Raw genomic sequence first — 20,277 nt, forward strand, 5'->3', positions numbered from 1 at the left:
CGCCATGTGGGGATCCTCTGATTTCGCCTCCGCCCTCGCCCACTTCACGAACTCGGCCGACGGGGAGTGCGGGTAGGCAGGCATCCGTAGTCTCTCTGCCGCCGTGGCCTCGTCGTAGATCCGCTTCGCCAAGTTCCTCTGTTCTCCCTCTGCTCTCAGGCGGCAAGCCTCTGCATAACTGGTCACCGCGTCTCGCGTAACTAGATCTCTCGCCACCGCCACCGCCTGATCTGCCGCCTTCCATTCCTGAACCCGCCAGATCCACGCCGCTGTAGCGTCGCGAATCCTTGTCGCCCGCTCCGCCCACTCCCCATCCCCCGCCGCCATGAGTATCGCCTGCGGGATCGGTGAAATCAGTCTCACCAACTCCGCGAAGGCTTCCTGCGCTTGGGGAGGGAATCGAGTGGGGGAAGGGGAAGGGGAAGGGGGAGGGGGAGCGGCCTCGCCTGCCGGGTCCAGTCTTCGCCGCCGTGGAGGCATGACGCGAGGGCGGCGCGGCTAGATCTACAGTGCAGGAAATGGCGAGCGGGAGGCGTGGAGTCGCCGTGGCTGCAGAGCGGGGATACAGTACCTATATCAAATGTTGGTGTTATTTCCCGTAAACCCCCCCCCCCCCCCCCCCCCCCCCCCCCCCCCCCACAAAAAAAATCAATTTTTGTGCCCAAAAACAGGGCTGTTGTTGGAGATGCTCTAACATACACCCGTAAAGAAAACGGTCGCGTAATTACACATGCAATCAGTCGGTATCCAGTACACTTCCCAGCACGTCATTTTTTTTCCAACTCGTCTCCTCTCTAGTCCCATGTAAAATACTGGTTTGTTGCGTGGAGTGGTGGAATACACTGGTATGGATTTTACAACCGCAACAATTTACATGGCTCTCCGCAAAAAGAAAAAAATATCATCCATTTACATGGCTCCCAAACGGGGCCTAAGCAAAGCCGCAACAGGCAAAAAAAAAATTGTTCAACTAGGTAACTGACCAGGGAAGTTCTTAACTCCAAACAATCACATCCCTGCAGGCACCACAACAGAACTCAGTCGGAATCTCAGTTTTGCAACGGATGGCCCGAGATCAATCTTGAAGTGAGAAGAGAAGGATTGACTCGATCGTAATGCCTATAAAAATGGAAAATGAAAGAGCCAAGGTAATGAGAAAATGTAAACAGGAAGATTAATTGCTGTAACACCCCCCTCCCCCCAAAAAAAGAAGTTAATGCAGAACATAGAAATACTATGGAACTGGTTTGACCAATAGACCTCTCTAGGCTTGGAATCAGATAAGCTGAGCCTTGTACAGATAGATATAAGCCACATGTTGGTCATCTGTTAAGAGAAACAGTGTAGAGATGGATATAAGAAAATTCAGAAATCTTAGTCTTGTGTTTTTAGTAAGTTAATAATCACTCACCAGCACCACCGGATAGTTCGAGAATCTCACTGTCCTCATGTGTGCTAGTCATATCGTCAGAAAACTGAATCCACGTCTCTGCATTGCAACATGGAAAATTTAGTAGATTTAGTGACAGGGAAACAATGGGTTTTAATTTTTTTTATAATTGGAAACTTTACGACTGATTTGCCTGACCATTAGCTTGCTTAACCCATGCAACATAATGTCCAAGATTTGCAGTCGGCCCCTTGTGTGTCACAACTGCTACCAAATTGTATATGCCCGTTAATTGTTTCTTTGGTACAGTAGAATCAACTGCATAGAAGTATAACCAGCATGGGTGCATATTAGTTTATAGCTAGTCAAGCAGCAATAATAGCAACTTTGTACTCTTATAGTAGGGGCTGAAACTATTCAGGAAGTTTCTTAAGAAAACAACTAATCAGAATAGCCCCTTTTTTGTCAACATTTGAACATGAACAGTACAAAATTAGTTGCATGCTTTGCTAAGTACAAATACAGATTACTTGCATTGATCAATGTCCATGTAAGATGATCCCAGGGCACCAGATTCTGCGACCTGAAATGAGACTAATTCCATCAAACATACAAAGATTGGATTGAACAACTAAAAAATAAATGGTAATACTTAACCAGGATCCGGTCTCACAGAAGAATGACATAACCATTCCTTAACAGTTCTTGATGGTGAATTAACTGTACTCTGATTAGCAGAAAGATCATTACCACATCATTTTGCATTTTGCATATTATTCCCTCTAAATTTCAACTGAATTTCACATTTGGTGCATCTGAACAACAAAATGAGTGCTACCTCTCTGGCAGCTTGAAGTTTAAGTTTCATTTCATCTGAACAGTGCCCATAAAGATCCAATTGCAGTGGATGGCTCACTTTCTGCAGCAATAAAAGGAAAGAATGCAAAATTAGTATAACAAAAGAGCTAGAAGAATCAATTATCTTGGATTCCAGGTTGGGGGGAAAAAGACCAAGCGTTCAAATGTGTTTAAGGCTAATGTGGCCAATCCTTGCAGTACAAAGTTTCAATAACGTTTTTGAACACCACTAACATGAAATCTTTGTAAGAGAAGGCAAAAGAACCAACTTACATCAAATTTTTTGGTCAGTCTGTTTTGCATTTCATCCCACATCCGACCAAGCTGTATCGTGAAATACCTGAACGGAAAAGAATCTGAAATATTATTTGTCGAATTGGAAACATAATCATGAACAAAGAAACTGTATGTCTTGCCTAGGCAACTCATTTATTTCTGAATCTTTTTCATACATCGAATCTCCTGTCCTCAGAGTCTGTCGAAAGAATACATGAATACTTAGCATCAATCCTCATGTGAAAATCTAAACGCCATAAACAATCTAAAAAGAACCGTCCCATCAGCACCAGTACTGAACTACTTCATGTCAAGAACTAAGGAGATCAGAAATGGTACTTACATGCTCAAGTACCTCATCAAGGTGGTTCATGCCATCAGTTATAGGACATCTTAGAAGCTTTACACTTTGTGTCTTCAAACGCCCTGCACCATTTTCTGCACATTTTGACCTGCAAATAGAAGAAAATCACTAACAGCCACTCTAAGTCATTATGAAGGTGCAATTTAGAGATAATTGCACTGCACTGGACCATTCCCATCTTCAGTTCTTCACTGTCAATCAACTATATTCAGCCTGGAGAGGGCCTTGATATTTAGTGTTTACTGTTAGGAATAAGCAACTTGTATTCCCATGAGGCCATAGGCCGATATATATATACGTACAGGTGTGGTACATATGCAGGAAACCCCTTATACAACGGGATAAATACAAAGGGGTATACATGACTTATATTATAACTCTAACACCCCCCCTCAAACTCATGGTGGAGGAACAACACTGAGTTTGGAGAGATAAAAGCCATGTTGTGCTCTAGTCTGGGCCTTCGTCAGGAAATCCGCCAACTGTAACTCGGAAGGCACATACTGAAGAGCAATGACCTGATCCTGCACAGCAGCGCGCACATAGAAAGCATCAACACCAATATGCTTGGTGAGCTCATGCTTCACAGGATCGCGCGCAATGCTAATAGCACCTGTACTGTCAGATAAGAGCATAGTCGGTGTAGTGACAGAAACACCAAAATCCTGAAGTAACCACCGTAACCAAGTCACCTCTGCCGTCAAAAGAGCCATAGCTCGCAACTCAGCCTCAGCACTCGAACGGGAAACTGCAATCTGTTTCTTCGTCTTCCAGGCAATGAGAGAACCGCCAAGAAAAACACAGTAAGCAGAAAGCGAACGGCGATCAGAAGGATCACTAGCCCACGTAGCATCCGCATAGGCCTGAAGCTGTAAAGAACTGGAGCTAGGAAAGAAGAGACGGTGAGAGATCGTGCCCCGAAGATATCGGAGAACACGAAGGAGATGACTATAATGAACCGATGTGGGAGCAGAGACAAACTGACTCAGAATATGAACCGGATAAGAGATGTCCGGACGAGTGACAGCTAGATAGACTAGACTGCCAACGAGATGACGATAACGCGTCGGGTCAGGGAGAGGATCACCATCAGTAGCACGGAGGTGAACATTGAGCTCCATAGGAGTCTCAACAGTGCGCTCGTCGGAAAGAGCAGCACGAGCAAGAAGATCCTGGATATACTTTTCCTGGGATATAAAAAAGCCATCAGAGGTAGAAGAGACTTCAATCCCAAGAAAGTAGCGAAGAGGTCCAAGATCAGACATAAGAAACTGCTCACTAAGACGAGCCTTTACAAAGGCAATATACTCGGGGTCATCCCCAGTGATGACCATATCATCAACATAGAGAAGAAGAAGAGTCCGGCCACGAGGAGAAAGGTGAATAAACAATGCGGGATCATGAGCACTAGCTGAAAAACCAGCAGTAGTGACCACAGAAGCAAAACGCTCAAACCAGGCGCGAGGGGCTTGCTTAAGGCCATAGAGAGAGCGACGAAGACGACACACCATGCCATCAGGAACAGAATACCCAGGTGGTGGCTGCATGTACACCTCCTCACGCAGCTCACCATTAAGAAAGGCATTCTTAACATCAAGCTGAGAGATAGACCAGTGGCGTGCAGAGGCAACAGCAAGAAGTGTACGAATAGTTGTCATATGGGCCACAGGAGCAAAAGTCTCATCATAATCACGACCATGCTCCTGCTGAAAACCACGAGCCACGAGACGAGCTTTGTGACGCTCAAGAGAACCATCGGAGCGAGTCTTAACCTTGTAGACCCACTTACAAGTGATGGGACGGACTCCGGGAGGAAGAGAAACAAGATCCCAGGTACCAGTGCGTTCAAGAGCAGCAATCTCCTCTGCCATCGCAAACTGCCATTCAGGATGAACAACAGCCTGACGGTAAGAAGTCGGCTCAAGAACAGCAGCACCAGCGGTGGGAAATCAAAAGCGATCAATAGGCGGACGAGGACGAGAACGCAAGCCATAAGTAGGCTGAGAGGAAGAGGACGACTCATCCAAGGAAGCATCCACAGGTCGTGAACGACGAGTGTAATGCTGAGGAAGAGATGGAACAAGAGAAGGAGGAATCACCAAGGTAGAATCAGGGGGTGGCGACGAAGAAGTCACCGGAGATGAAGGTGTAGAATCCGGTGACATGCTAGGTGAGGAGACCGGGGAAGATGGTGGCGGCGAATCGACGAGGGGTGGAGAAGCAGAGGGAGTGGAACGAATAGGCAAAGGCGCGACGGGGGTGATAGGGGAGTCAGGAAAAGTGAGGAAAGAGATATCTTCCACGGAAAATATCGAGGAAGATGGGCGTGGAAAGAAAGGACGAGACTCATCAAAAGTCACGTCTCGAGAGATACGCATCCGACGACCGATAGGATCCCAACAACGATAGCCCTTATGTTCATCACTGTAGCCTAAGAAGACACACTCAACAGACTGAGCGGTCAGTTTGGTGCGTTCGCGAGGGGCAAGAAGAACATAGCAAACACAACCAAACAAGCGAAGCATCGAATAATCGGGAGAACGATCAAAAAGACGCTCAAAAGGAACACCACCCTGCAGAGCAGCGGACGGCTGAAGGTTGATGAGATAGGCAGAAGTGGAGATAGCCTCGGCCCAAAAATGAGGTGGAAGAGAGGCAGCGATCATCATCGCACGAGCCGTCTCAAGAAGGTGACGATGCTTGCGCTCAGACACGCCATTCTGAGCATGAGCACCAGGACAAGAGAACTGGGCAAGAGTACCCTGCTCAGCAAGGACACCACGCAACATCTTAGAGATATACTCACCAGCGGAGTCAGCACGAAAAACACGAATGTGTGAAGAGAACTGAGTATGAACCATGGCAGCAAAACGCTTATAAATAGACAACACCTCACTACGTGAAGTCATGAAATAAAGCCATGTGTAACGAGAAAAATCATCGATGAAAATAATATAGTATTTATGACCACCTTTCGAAGCGAAAGGAGCCGGACCCCATACATCAGAATGGACTAAATCGAAAGGACGCTTAGACACTGACTCACTATGGGAATATGGTAACTGAATCTGCTTGCCAAGACGACAACCCTGACACTCTAAAGAGACATCTCCTGAGACAGACCCCAGAAGACCTCGACGAACTAAAGACGATAACCGAGAACCACACAGATGACCAAGTCGATGATGCCACTGCTTGAAGGAACCAGTAACAGAGGCGACAGCAGCGGAGGGACTGGCGATGGTAGTGGCAGCAGAAGGAACATGAAGCCAGTCCAACTCCCAAAGACCCTGAGAATCACGGCGGCGAGGGCCAGCCCCAACCAGAGTGTGCGTGCGACGATCCTGGACAGAACAAGAGTCAACATCAAGGATGACACGACAACCATAATCAGTAAGTTGACCGGCAGAAAACAGATTCATGGTAAGTCGAGGAACATGAGCAACATCAGGAACAGAATAAGAAGGAGTGGAAAGATGGCCTCTACTAGCAACAGAAAGTGGAGTACCATCAGCAGTAAAGACATGAACAGGAGAATTCAACGAGCGAAGAGAGGACAAAGCGGAAGAATGAGAAGACATATGAAAAGAAGCTCCAGAGTCCAGAACCCATGGGAATGTACCTGACTGTGTAGAGGGCGGGTGCTCAGTGCGGGAAGCATCAGTCACAGAACCAGCAGTACCCGTCGAGGAAGAACCTGAAGCCGCGAGCAGACGCTTAAGTCTCAGAATATCCTGTTCAGTCAAAGCAATGGCTGAAGCTGGCGAGGGAGATGACAAAGTCCCTGAGGAGGATGATCGCGCCTTGCGCAGGTGTTTCCGCTTGGTGTAGCACTGGGACTCAATATGACCATCATTGTTGCAGTGGTCACAATGTGAACGGGGGCGACCTGAGCCTCCAGAAGGAGTGGGCAAGAGCGGCGGAGCACTCGAGCGAGAATGGGGCGGTGCAGCCGGCGGAGTGGAAGAAACCCGAGTAGCGAGCACAGAGGGAACCTCCAGCAAACCAGCACCACGTAGGCGAGTCTCCTCAGCACGAATCTCTGAAAGCGCCTCCATGAGAGAAATACGGCCACGAGCAAGCAACTGAGCACGCCGGGGCTCAAACTCCTTACGGAGCCGAGACAGGAACTCGTAGACGCGATGAAACTCCAAATCGGCCTGGACAGCCTGACAGCAGGGGCAAGTACGACAACCAGCACTGCGGAGAGAATCAAGCTGGCGCCAGATAGCAGAACTCTGTGCATAAAAGTCATCAACAGTAGAGTCACCCTGCTGAAGAGCATGCTCCTGACGAACCACAGAAAGGTATAAGGCATCACCAGAGGGCTCATAGCGCTGACGAAGACAGGTCCACATCTGGAAGACAGTAGGAAGACCCAGAAACTCAGAAGCAAACTGAGGCAGAACACTAGCAGTGAGAACAGCTGCAGCACGAGCATCATCATCAAGCCACTGGGTGTAAACAGACAAAGCACCATGATACGTCTGAAGAGCCTCCTCATAAGCCAAAGCCCTCTCATCATAGGCACGATCAGCAGCCTCATCAGCAATCTTAGCCGCATCCTTGGCGGCCTGAGTAGCGTCCGGAGGACGAACCAGTGGAGTCGGCGGAGTAGGGGCCACCGGAGGGACCGGACGTGGCGGACAGCAGACCTCGCCAGAAAGAACACCCCAGAGACGAATGCCACGCATGTGAATGCGCATGAAGCCAGCGAACTCGGTGTAGTTGGTACCATCGAAGATCACCGGACAGCGAGGGACAGCAACGTAGCCTGATGCAGCAGACATTTTTTTTTTGGGCAAAGATCCGAAAATAGCAGAGGCCGGACGAGGACGGCGGCTGGGAGCGAGATCCGGCGCAGCAGACCTCAGACAACAGCAGTAGACGAGCCCAGGCGGGAGCTGGCGGGCGGGAGCTGCGGAGGGCGGGAGCTGCGGACGGGAGCAGCGGACGGGAGCTGGCGGGCGGGAGCAGCGCCTGCTGGCGGACTCCAAAAGCAGGAGGGAGCCGGCGACTTCAATCGAGCAGGGAGGACGGGGCAGCCCAGCGTGGAGGAGAGGGAGCGCCGATCGGGAGGAGAGATCGAGAGGAGAGGCAGCGGCGACGGAAACTGCGAGCGAGAGGGAGCCGGCGGCTTCGATCGAGACGGATCAGCACGAGTTGCAGCGTGCAAAAAATTGACCTAGCTCTAATACCATGTTAGGAATAAGCAACTTGTATTCCCATGAGGCCATAGGCCGATATATATATACGTACAGGTGTGGTACATATGCAGGAAACCCCTTATACAACGGGATAAATACAAAGGGGTATACATGACTTATATTATAACTCTAACATTTACTGCATGCACGCCTCCAATGGATCCTCTGATGTCTAGAAGGGCAATGTTGCAGCCTCACTGCCCCCGCTGATGGGGCTGCTGTGTACAGGCTCACTCTAGACAACATCCTCCACCTCCTGAGCTGCTCTCATGCGACCAGCTTGCTGACATCATCACCGCATAACCCCACCACAACTGTACCAGTTGCCGTGGATGACGACAATTGGTTTCTACGAGGGAGGTCAGGCCCAACCCACTCGCTGACATCATAACCTCTGGCGTTGCGCTCAACTCCACGCATGGCGCCATGGAACGAGACCCATCCCCTCACAATCTTCGTGATTGGCCTCGGCTGGGAAACCAGCTCCAACTAGTTCTGCAGCATCTTTATCACCTACACCTACCTTGACGAGACTGTCATCATCATCGACATGCCTAGGCTGCCTTAATCAGTCAGGAAGAAAGCAAAGTTTGCGCACGGGGACCACGATGCTGCAATTTCACGTATGGGCACTTACAATGTTGCAATCCTATATTTATTGTGTTGTGGGCAGAGGCAGGTGGATGATACAGCACGTTTATAGTGATTTTGTTTCCTAGGTTCCTGTCGCAACATGGTTTCATTTTGTAGTGATAGTTGTAAATTGTTGTGTATATTGGATGGATTTTTTTTCGCTGTGTTCATGTACGGTTCCGTTAAGATTGATGCTATCACGAAAGAAAATGGTGTGACCATCAAACGAAATTATTGCATCTACTCCAGTTTTGCATGAGTCAATCTAAGCAATAATCCGCTAATATTCTTATTGCATAGATTTTCTTGCAATGTTGTGTATTCACCATTAAGACTTGTTACATGGAAACGATTTAGAAAACAATGTTGCGACAATATAGATTTTATTTTCCAAAGAGAAATAGTGCTGCAACAGTATGTATTTTGTCACACCACTGTAGTTCCAACATATGCTAGGATCAAATTACAGATCCGCAATCATCGCCTATTAAAGCAAATAACTGAATCTCCTTAGCTGTCATGAGTACTGCAGATAGAAGTACTAAAGAAGTACATTCAAAAGCATAGTCACCATAAAATTGGTCTGTTGCAGAAGAAATAACAGCACAATGCAAGCAGCAACAATCTGTGCACTACCCAAAACAAGTGCAGAAAGAGTATGACACCAATAACAAAACATAACATATATAGGCATATAACACAAAGCCGCTGCATGCGTGCGTGCTCACACATGTTGAGAGAGAGAGAGAGAACCTGCTCACAAGTTCAATCCCAAAAATTTCCTTCATCTGATCAGTGGTAGGCTCACTGTAAAAGACGAGAAATAGTATGAAACTGAGCAGCTACCCAGAAAGGGAAATGGTAGGTTACTGATCAAAAGAGAAATGAAATACTGCTCCACAACTGCAAGTGCCTACCGAGAAACAGTAGAAACAATTGTTAGAGTTATAATATAAGTCATGTATACCCCTTTGTATTTATCCCGTAGTATAAGGGGTTTCCTGCATATGTACCACACCTGTACATGTATATATATCGGCCTATGGCCTCATGGGAATACAAGTTGCTTATTCCTAACATGGTATTAGGGCTAGGTCAATTTTTTGCACGCTGCAACTCGTGCTATTGATCCGTCCCGATCGAGTCGGCCGCCGCTGCTCCCGCTCGAAGTCGCCGTCCTCCTGCTTGAAGTCGTCGTCGACTGCGGCTGCTCCTGCTCGTCCGCCCCTCCCGCGGCTGCCGTTCGTCGACCGCGGCTGCTCCCGCCCGAAGACTCCCTCCCGCTCCCGTGGAGTCGGCCGCCGCTGCTCCTGCTCGTCCGCCCCTCCCGCGGCTGCCGTTCGTCGACCGCGGCTGCTCCCGCTCGAAGTAGGCCGCCGCCGCCGCTCTCCCCGGCTCGGCCACCGCGACCTGCGGGCCCCCGTACCAGGCCCCGCGCCCCCGTACCAGGCCCCGCGCCCGCCCGTGCTCGTCCGCCCCTCCCGCGGCTGCCGTTCGCGCGTGGTCTTCCGCCTGCTGTTCGGTGTTTCCTCTGATTCCGGGTCTCTCCAAAAAACAAAAAAAATGTCTGCTACATCGGGCTATGTTTCTGTCCCTCGCTGTCCGGTGATCTTTGATGATACTAACTACACCGAGTTCGCTGGCTTCATGCGCATTCACATGCGTGGCATCCGTCTCTGGGGTGTTCTTTCTGGCGAGGTCTGCTGTCCGCCCCGTCCGGTTCCTCCGGTGGCCCCTACTCCGCCGACTCCACTGGTTCTTCCTACGGATGCTAATCAGGCCGCCAAGGATGCGGCTAAGATTGCTGATGAGGCTGCTGATCGTGCCTATGATGAGCGGGCTTTGGCTTATGAGGAGGCTCTTCAGACGTATCATGGTGCTTTGTCTGTTTACACTCAGTGGCTTGATGATGATGCTCGTGCTGCAGCTGTTCTCACTGCTAGTGTTCTGCCTCAGTTTGCTTCTGAGTTTCTGGGTCTTCCTACTGTCTTCCAGATGTGGACCTGTCTTCGTCAGCGCTATGAGCCCTCTGGTGATGCCTTATATCTTTCTGTGGTTCGTCAGGAGCATGCTCTTCAGCAGGGTGACTCTACTGTTGATGACTTTTATGCACAGAGTTCTGCTATCTGGCGCCAGCTTGATTCTCTCCGCAGTGCTGGTTGTCGTACTTGCCCCTGCTGCCAAGCTGTCCAGGCCGATTTGGAGTTTCATCGCGTCTATGAGTTCCTGTCTCGGCTCCGTAAGGAGTTTGAGCCCCGGCGTGCTCAGTTGTTTGCTCGTGGCCGTATTTCTCTCATGGAGGCGCTTTCAGAGATTCGTGCTGAGGAGACTCGCCTACGTGGTGCTGGTTTGCTGGAGGTTCCCTCTGTGCTCGCTACTCGGGTTTCTTCCACTCCACCTCCTGCACCGCCCCATTCTCGCTCGAGTGCTCCGCCGCTCTTGCCCACTCCTTCTGGAGGCTCAGGTCGGCCCCGTTCACATTGTGACTACTGCAACAATGATGGTCATATTGAGTCCCAGTGCTACACAAAGCGAAAACACCTGCGCAAGGCACGATCATCCTCCTCAGGGACTTCGTCATCTCCCTCGCCAGCTTCATCCATTGCTTTGACTGAACAGGATATTCTGAGACTTAAGCGTCTGCTCGCGGCTTCAGGTTCTTCCTCGACGGGTACTGCTGGTTCTGTGACTGATGCTTCCCGCACTGAGCACCCGCCCTCTACACAGTCAGGTACATCCCCATGGGTTCTGGATTCTGGAGCTTCTTTTCATATGTCTTCTCATTCTTCCGCTTTGTCTTCTCTTCGCTCGCTGGATTCTCCTGTTCATGTCTTTACTGCTGATGGTACTCCACTTTCTGTTGCTAGTAGAGGCCATCTTTCTACTCCTTATTCTGTTCCTGATGTTGCTCATGTTCCTCGACTTACTATGAATCTGTTTTCTGCCGGTCAACTTACTGACTCTGGTTGTCGTGTCATCCTTGATGTTGACTCTTGTTCTGTCCAAGATCGTCGCACGCACACTCTGGTTGGGGCTGGCCCTCGCCGCCGTGATTCTCAGGGTCTTTGGGAGTTGGACTGGCTTCATGTTCCTTCCGCTGCCACCACCATCGCCAGTTCCTCCGCTGCTGTCGCTTCTGTTACTGGTTCCTTCAAGCAGTGGCCTCATCGACTTGGTCATCTGTGTGGTTCTCGATTATCGTCTTTAGTTCGTCGAGGTCTTCTGGGGTCTGTCTCAGGAGATGTCTCTTTAGAGCGTCAGGGTTGTCGTCTTGGCAAGCAGATTCAGCTACCATATTCTCATAGTGAGTCAGTGTCTCAGCGTCCTTTCGATTTAGTCCATTCTGATGTATGGGGTCCGGCTCCTTTCACTTCGAAAGGTGGTCATAAATACTATATTATTTTCATCGATGATTTTTCTCGTTACACATGGCTTTATTTCATGACTTCACGTAGTGAGGTGTTGTCTATTTATAAGCGTTTTGCTGCCATGGTTCATACTCAGTTCTCTTCACCCATTCGTGTTTTTCGTGCTGACTCCGCTGGTGAGTATATCTCTAAGATGTTGCGTGGTGTTCTTGCTGAGCATGGTACTCTTGCCCAGTTCTCTTGTCCTGGTGCTCATGCTCAGAATGGTGTGTCTGAGCGCAAGCATCGTCACCTTCTTGAGACGGCTCGTGCTATGATGATCGCCGCCTCTCTTCCGCCTCATTTTTGGGCCGAGGCTATCTCCACTTCTGTCTATCTCATCAACCTTCAGCCATCTGCTGCTTTGCAGGGTGGTGTTCCTTTTGAGCGTCTGTTTGATCGCTCTCCCGATTATTCGATGCTTCGCTTGTTTGGTTGTGTTTGCTATGTTCTTCTTGCCCCTCGCGAACGCATCAAACTAACCGCTCAGTCTGTTGAGTGTGTCTTCTTAGGCTACAGTGATGAGCATAAGGGCTATCGTTGTTGGGATCCTGTCGGTCGTCGGATGCGTATCTCTCGAGATGTGACTTTTGATGAGTCTCGTCCTTTTTACCCACGACCATCTTCCTCGGTCTTTTCCGTGGAGGATATCTCTTTTCTCACTTTTCCTGACTCCCCTATCACTTCTGTCGTGCCTGCGCCTATTCGTCCCACTCCCTCTGCTTCTCCACCCCTCGTCGATTCACCGCCACCATCTTCCCCGGTCTCCTCACCTAGCATGTCACCGGATTCTACACCTTCATCTCCGGTGACTTCTTCGTCGCCACCCCCTGATTCTACCTTGGCGATTCCTCCTTCTCTTGTTCCATCTCTTCCGCGGCATTACACTCATCGTTCACGACCTGTGGATGCTTCCTTGGATGAGTCGTCCTCTTCCTCTCAGCCTACTTATGGCCTGCGTTCTCGTCCTCGTCCGCCTATTGATCGCTTTGGCTTTCCCACCGCTGGTGCTGCTGTTCTTGAGCCGACTTCTTACCGTCAGGCTGTTGTTCATCCTGAATGGCAGTTTGCGATGGCGGAGGAGATTGCTGCTCTTGAACGCACTGGTACCTGGGATCTTGTTTCTCTTCCTCCCGGAGTCCGTCCCATCACTTGTAAGTGGGTCTACAAGGTTAAGACTCGCTCCGATGGTTCTCTTGAGCGTCACAAAGCTCGTCTCGTGGCTCGTGGTTTTCAGCAGGAGCATGGTCGTGATTATGACGAGACTTTTGCTCCTGTGGCTCATATGACCACTATTCGTACACTTCTTGCCGTTGCCTCTGCACGCCACTGGTCTATATCTCAGCTTGATGTTAAGAATGCCTTTCTTAATGGTGAGCTGCGTGAGGAGGTGTACATGCAGCCACCACCTGGGTATTCTGTTCCTGATGGCATGGTGTGTCGTCTTCGTCGCTCTCTCTATGGCCTTAAGCAAGCCCCTCGCGCCTGGTTTGAGCGTTTTGCTTCTGTGGTCACTACTGCTGGTTTTTCAGCAAGTGCTCATGATCCCGCATTGTTTATTCACCTTTCTCCTCGTGGCCGGACTCTTCTTCTTCTCTATGTTGATGATATGGTCATCACTGGGGATGACCCCGAGTATATTGCCTTTGTAAAGTCTCGTCTTAGTGAGCAGTTTCTTATGTCTGATCTTGGACCTCTTCGCTACTTTCTTGGGATTGAAGTCTCTTCTACCTCTGATGGCTTTTTTATATCCCAGGAAAAGTATATCCAGGATCTTCTTGCTCGTGCTGCTCTTTCTGACGAGCGCACTGTTGAGACTCCTATGGAGCTCAATGTTCACCTCCGTGCTACTGATGGTGATCCTCTCCCTGACCCGACGCGTTATCGTCATCTTGTTGGCAGTCTTGTCTACCTAGCTGTCACTCGTCCGGACATCTCTTATCCGGTTCATATTCTGAGTCAGTTTGTTTCTGCTCCACATCGGTTCATTATAGTCATCTCCTTCGTGTTCTCTGATATCTTCGGGGCACGATCTCTCACCGTCTCTTCTTTCCTAGCTCCAGTTCTTTACAGCTTCAGGCCTATGCGGATGCTACGTGGGCTAGTGATCCTTCTGATCGCCGTTCGCTTTCTGCTTACTGTGTTTTTCTTGGCGGTTCTCTCATTGCCTGGAAGACGAAGAAACAGATTGCAGTTTCCCGTTCGAGTGCTGAGGCTGAGTTGCGAGCTATGGCTCTTTTGACGGCAGAGGTGACCTGGTTACGGTGGTTACTTCAGGACTTTGGTGTTTCTGTCACTACACCGACTATGCTCTTATCTGACAGTACAGGTGCTATTAGCATTGCGCGCGATCCTGTGAAGCATGAGCTCACCAAGCATATTGGTGTTGATGCTTTCTATGTGCGCGCCGCTGTGCAAGATCAGGTTGTTGCTCTTCAGTATGTGCCTTCCGAGTTACAGTTGGCGGATTTCCTGACGAAGGCCCAGACTAGAGCACAACATGGCTTTTATCTCTCCAAACTCAGTGTTGTTCCTCCACCATGAGTTTGAGGGGGGGTGTTAGAGTTATAATATAAGTCATGTATACCCCTTTGTATTTATCCCGTAGTATAAGGGGTTTCCTGCATATGTACCACACCTGTACATGTATATATATCGGCCTATGGCCTCATGGGGCTTATTCCTAACAACAATATCTCATGGCGACGAGCGACAACATGACAAGAGCTAGGAATGAACATGGGATGCATATTGTTACTCAAAACTGCAAGTTACCTTGCTTCTGATGCAAAAGCTTCAGAAAACGCATTCAATAGGCCAGACCAGCACTCTTCAGCGTCCTGTAAGCAAACAATGCTCACCGTTAGAATATCAATATTAAATAACCCATGCCTTACTCATAGAAGCAAAAGGAACCTGTTGCCTATAAACATTATTTTCCTGTTCGGCAAATGTTGGATATTTCGCTCGCATCATCTGCACATAATCAGACCAAACCAAAATCAGCCCCAATAAATCAGTTAAAAATACAAGTAATTTACTCTTTGTCGTGATCAAAAACATATTTAATCCTCATTTTCCATAAACCAGTTTGTCAAAAGGCAAGGAAAACTTGCATAAAAGACAGTAACTATAAATTCCTTGAGATGTTATGAGCCAAATGGGCAGGCTGACTGCTGACCTCTAAGAGCTTTGAAGGACTAACTGCTTCAGTATTTTTATCAAGCTCTGAAAATATATGATTAGCTGCAACTGAAAGATTGTGTGACATGACGTCAATCCCATCGCGCTTGGCATTATGCGAATAGCTGCATAAGTAAACTCAAGTTACCATGAGAAAAAAAATTCCAGCAAAAGAAGTACTTCCACGTGTTGGGCGGAGGAAGAACGGGATGTTTAAACAAGCGAACCTTGTCAATGCAGCCTTCAGTTCTGGAACCCTGTTCATGCACTGAATAGTAGAATTCATATAACATGTTTCACCAGATTATATAAACCAACACCATGTCCATTGATCGCAGCGTTTTCTTCAATAGAATCCAGCTTTTTCGTGGCCCTTTTGACAGGATGGTTGTCCGTTGCACTCCAAGTATTCTCCTCGACCAAACTTCCAATGGAATAGGAGCCACTAATCGAGATTCTCTGGCCCAGAAAGCTAAATGATGACATGTGCACATCAATTAGGTGTTGGTTGGCCCACAAATCACCAATTGGTCCTTCCTTTCCAAGGTGTATAGGCATATCAGTGAGCTGTAATCTGGCGTGGACATGATCTGGACGGTATAGAAGTCTAATGTTCTCAATGATGTCTACAGTTCTCTTCATTTCAGGTGTCGTATCTTGTTTCTTGGCAGGGCATGCAGTATATGTCTCTGATTTCTCTGCAAAATGCATCCCTGATCTTGCCTCCTCAGATTCATCTGACCAGCACCGGGCAGCTTTAAGTCTTTCCATGCCAAATTTACCACCAATGAAGAAATTGTCATCTATATCTTGGAACAAGTTGTCAGATCTACTGGCCTCAGGAAGATGCCAGATGAAAGTTTGCCCGGCCATTTCCAGCTTCTCTTTTGATTTGCATTTGCCTGTCTGAACAAAGGCGTGCATCTCTTTAAAGGCTGGAATCAAACCATGATAGCCAAAAATGCATAAGTCTGCTGATTTGTAGTTCCCACGCCATGGTAGTGCCTCTGATTTTTCTATCAGAACAGGCCCTTTCCTCCGCCTGCTGTCATTCTCACGAACTCTTAAGTTCATGATCCCGTCCTTTACTTCTGGTTGTATACCCATCAAGATACAGTGAAGGCCCATCAATGATGGCGCACAGCCATTTAGAACTCCAGTGGATGTAAATAAAGAACTTCCCAATGGCCGGTATCATACAACTGCAAGAGCAAGGGTCACCAAATTGGTATCGTTCATCAGTGTTGTTAAAGCACCACAGGCGGAGGATTAAAATTGCCCTTCGCCAACTCCTCCTCACATCAGATGGAGATCCATTTAGATCACAGACTACATAGTTCTGTTTATGGAGAGAACAATAGATGAAACTACGCATACTGATTTAATCAGATGATACAAAGTAATATAACTGCTTCTAGTAATTATAAATGAAAAATGAGAATTAAGAACACATGAAAAAACACTAATACTACCGAGAGAAAACTGCAGGGAGGCCCCGGCAGTATATAAATATTTCATTAATGTGGGAAGGATAATATATACATGGTTGGGAGGGGGGGGGGGGGATAAAAAGAGGAAGGGTACACTTAACTCATCAAATGGACACACATTTTCAGTACAGAATCTTTTATTAATGTGATTAGAAATTGGGTCTTATTTGTAGACATATTGTGCTATTAGTTTTCGATCTTTCAAAATGATCACGTTATGTAGAGAAACATGTCTGAACGAAACTATAAAAGCGAGAATACAAGAGTAAAGACCAACAGATAAAAGCAAAACAATACGACTCCTTGAGAGCATTCTTTCTATCTACTAGGAGTACTTATTATCTAAAAACAATTAAATTATTAATGACTTGACGAAACCAAGAAATGACCCCTTATGTGCAAAATTAGAGAAGATCCCCTTCACCAAAAGCATCAAACCATGGCAGAACAGGACAAAAAGGACAGATATGTACACCACTGTTCCAATTTAGGAAAAAATACATAAATACTGTGAAGCCACATGTGTTTTCATGCCAATGTGTTTGGCACAAGCAACATTTTTTGTAACTGGACATAGCAGCAACGGTATGGTGTATAGTCGAATAAAAGAATGTTTTGATCTGCAGTTGAAGTTGTTAGCATGATCTCATAGGAATAAACAGAAAAAGTCCTGTCATAAATATGTTACTTTAAGTAATACATATTCATTATTGATTTCGTTAATGCAGTGCACCATTTCAACAGACTATGATCACACACAAAATTAGATCGGCCAGCATCCATGCTATATTGTCTTGAGGCTGTTTGTACGCATGTGAGTAACCTTGTTTAATAATACGTGAAAGTGAGAAACAACACTTTTAGAAGAGCACATAATGGAGCCTCAGCGTGTAACTGTTACATTAGTGTATCAGCAGATGCTTAGCTATGTTTGAAAAATATGAAGTTGATCAATCAATCATTTGACAGGAAAAAACAAAGACCCGATATGGTCATGTCAAAGATCTAAAAATAAGGCTGAAGCGTACAAGGCTCATAATGATTTAATTAATTAATATTGGTTAATGAAGGTGATGAACCAAATGGAATCATTTCTCCCTTGTGTTAGGGTTTACTGTTGACCACACGCATGCCTGACTTGATTGAGGGAGTTATAATGGTGGATATCTAGATAAGAAAGTAACTAAGCGTACATGAATAGATAATGGTGCACATACTAATTGCTCTTGGCAAAAATAACTCCAATGACAAATTACTCAGAAAATTTCGAATTTGACTAAATGTCCAGGGATGAAATGTCGACGTACCGGACATTGAACACGCAGTGGGGGTGGCCGTGTGTACGGTATTTTGTTCACCTCTCCCTTCCTTTTATCCTGGTGGTTTGATCCTTGGCCCTTCATCAGCCCTTCGGTGTAGCTCTAAAGCTAACCATCATAGCAAGATGAGTTAGAAAAGCCATGAAGCAAGTACACCATCATGACCTTTTCTCAACAAATAAAGCTCACATGAATGTTACTATCAACCATCTCAAGTTTGCACGTAAGTTCAAATGAACTATCATACATCCAGATAACCAGGTTGCTGAAAACAGCATCTGTCGTAGATGATTAAAAAGAACAACATATATACATTTCAAATATAACCTGGTCAAGTTGTCCATAAGATAATAGAAACTATTCTCCCACTAACCAACCAAGGGAAGAAACTCACCCCTCAAGTTCTCATACATGATCCCCATTAGATTCTACACAGGACTGGAACTAAGATGTCAGATCCCTGTCTAATCTGTCCACTAGCCCCCTTCCCCAAACTCCTATTCCTCTTCCCGTAAATTGCCAAACATGAAGCAAACAATATAGAAGAATATACATCCAAGGAAGTATCAATATTTACATTTTATCATGCTTTACACATAAACAATGGAGAATATACACATTGAAAACTAAATTTCTATAACATAGGTCCTCTCTACAAATTACTTCCATCGAGCTCTTGGCTTCGTTGTCATCCAAGGCCTCTAGCTACTGTTTCGTGCAACGAAAAGTAAACTAGTTGGCCACCTTTCCACCTCGTCATACTTCGCGTTAAAAGGATTTTGTCACTGCACATCACATAAGGGAGTTATTACATGAACTGTCCAAAACCTGAAAAAACATCTTCACAGTAAAACAAGTGATGGTAATATGGCAACAAGGCACAGCGTTCTTCACCTAAATGGAAATACCCAAAGAAATTAAAAGCATAAATACACAAACACTTTGATAGTGACTTGATGATACAATAAATCCAACTAAACAGATTACCATGGTGTGGGAACTACAAATCAGTTGATGTCACTGATCTACAGACATAAACAAGACGGTAATAATACATTGATCATGAAACCAAACAAATTTGAGCTCCCTGCTACCATCAATTTCACCTTCCGCGTGCATTTCCCCATGCATAAGAGGGTGGGGGGGGGGGGGGGGGGGGGATAGGCGGGCCACCTTGCTGCTAGAGGGAGGAGCTGATGGGGCCAGTCGAGGTCGCGGGCCTGGGCCTTGGGTAGGGAGGCGACCGGGAGTTCGGAGGGCACGGGAGAAGCGCGGGGGCGGCCGGAGGGCCGATCACGGAAGTCGGCGGAGGCGCAGAGCTCAGTGACAGGGCGAGGAAGAGGGAGGAGCCGTACGGGGTCGGCAGAGGGTCCGATCCAGGTGGCGTAGGAGCTCTTCGCTGGAGAATCGCAGGGGCAGCCGAGGGAGGAGGCCGTCGCTTGAAAATTCCAGGGGCGGCGGAGGGGGGAGCTCGGCGGCCTCTTCAAACCCTATGCGCCGCCGTCGCCGACGTCTGCATGTCCCTGATAGCGAACTGGGGACGGGAGAGGGGGGTTGCGAAAGAAAATGCCCTGCGTTTTCCTCTAAATAAAAAAGATGCCCCATGTTTGCTTATTGCTCCAGTATTTCGTTTTGCAGTCCACTCAGCTTTTGTTAGTTTTTTTTTCTTGGGAAGGTCTCTTCAGTGCAGAATTTATGGGAATTTTAGGGAATTGTTTTCTGTTTTTTAACACTATACAATCGCAGTTTGCTTTTTCTTTTTCTATGGAGCTTGTTTGACTTGTACTCCCTCCGTTCCTAAATACTTGTCTTTCTAAGCATTTCAACAAGTGACTACATACGGAGTAAAATGAGTGAATCTATACTCTAAAATATGTCTACATACATCCGTATGTGATAGCCATTTGAAATGTCTAGAAAGACAAATATTTAGAAACGGAGGGAGTATGAGCGATCTAAATATCACCAAATGATTGAAGAAAAATCACCAAAACATAGTGAAATTTAAAATCTTGTTTAAACTGTCGTCTTAATTTTCTCCTTTTCTTTCTCGAGGGCACCTGACAAATGCCCGACAACTAAGCACACATGTCAACTTAAAAAAAACTAAGCACGCATGTCAACTAAAAAAAACTAAGCACGCATGTTAA

General features: G+C 47.2%; 1 protein-coding gene across 1 annotated transcript; it reads right to left on the reverse strand.

Moving 5' to 3' along the window:
- Nucleotides 1-704: 704 nt before the first annotated feature.
- LOC123168121 (ubiquitin carboxyl-terminal hydrolase 6) lies at nt 705-19,708 on the reverse strand. The gene is made up of 16 exons (XM_044585988.1): nt 19,301-19,708; nt 18,116-18,912; nt 15,546-16,657; nt 15,317-15,443; nt 15,052-15,111; nt 14,911-14,975; nt 9,482-9,535; nt 2,868-2,976; nt 2,665-2,723; nt 2,522-2,588; nt 2,229-2,309; nt 1,925-1,973; nt 1,589-1,708; nt 1,412-1,489; nt 1,261-1,326; nt 705-1,119 (listed from the first exon to the last, which is right to left on the reverse strand). The coding sequence occupies exons 3-15, from the start codon at nt 15,602-15,604 to the stop codon at nt 1,277-1,279; spliced, it is 978 nt and encodes a 325-aa protein (XP_044441923.1). The 5' UTR covers nt 15,605-16,657; nt 18,116-18,912; nt 19,301-19,708; the 3' UTR covers nt 705-1,119; nt 1,261-1,276.
- Between the last annotated feature and the right edge of the window lie 569 nt (nt 19,709-20,277).

The sequence above is a fragment of the Triticum aestivum genome, chromosome 7D (assembly GCF_018294505.1).
Source record: "Triticum aestivum cultivar Chinese Spring chromosome 7D, IWGSC CS RefSeq v2.1, whole genome shotgun sequence".
Classification (NCBI taxonomy): domain Eukaryota; kingdom Viridiplantae; phylum Streptophyta; class Magnoliopsida; order Poales; family Poaceae; genus Triticum; species Triticum aestivum.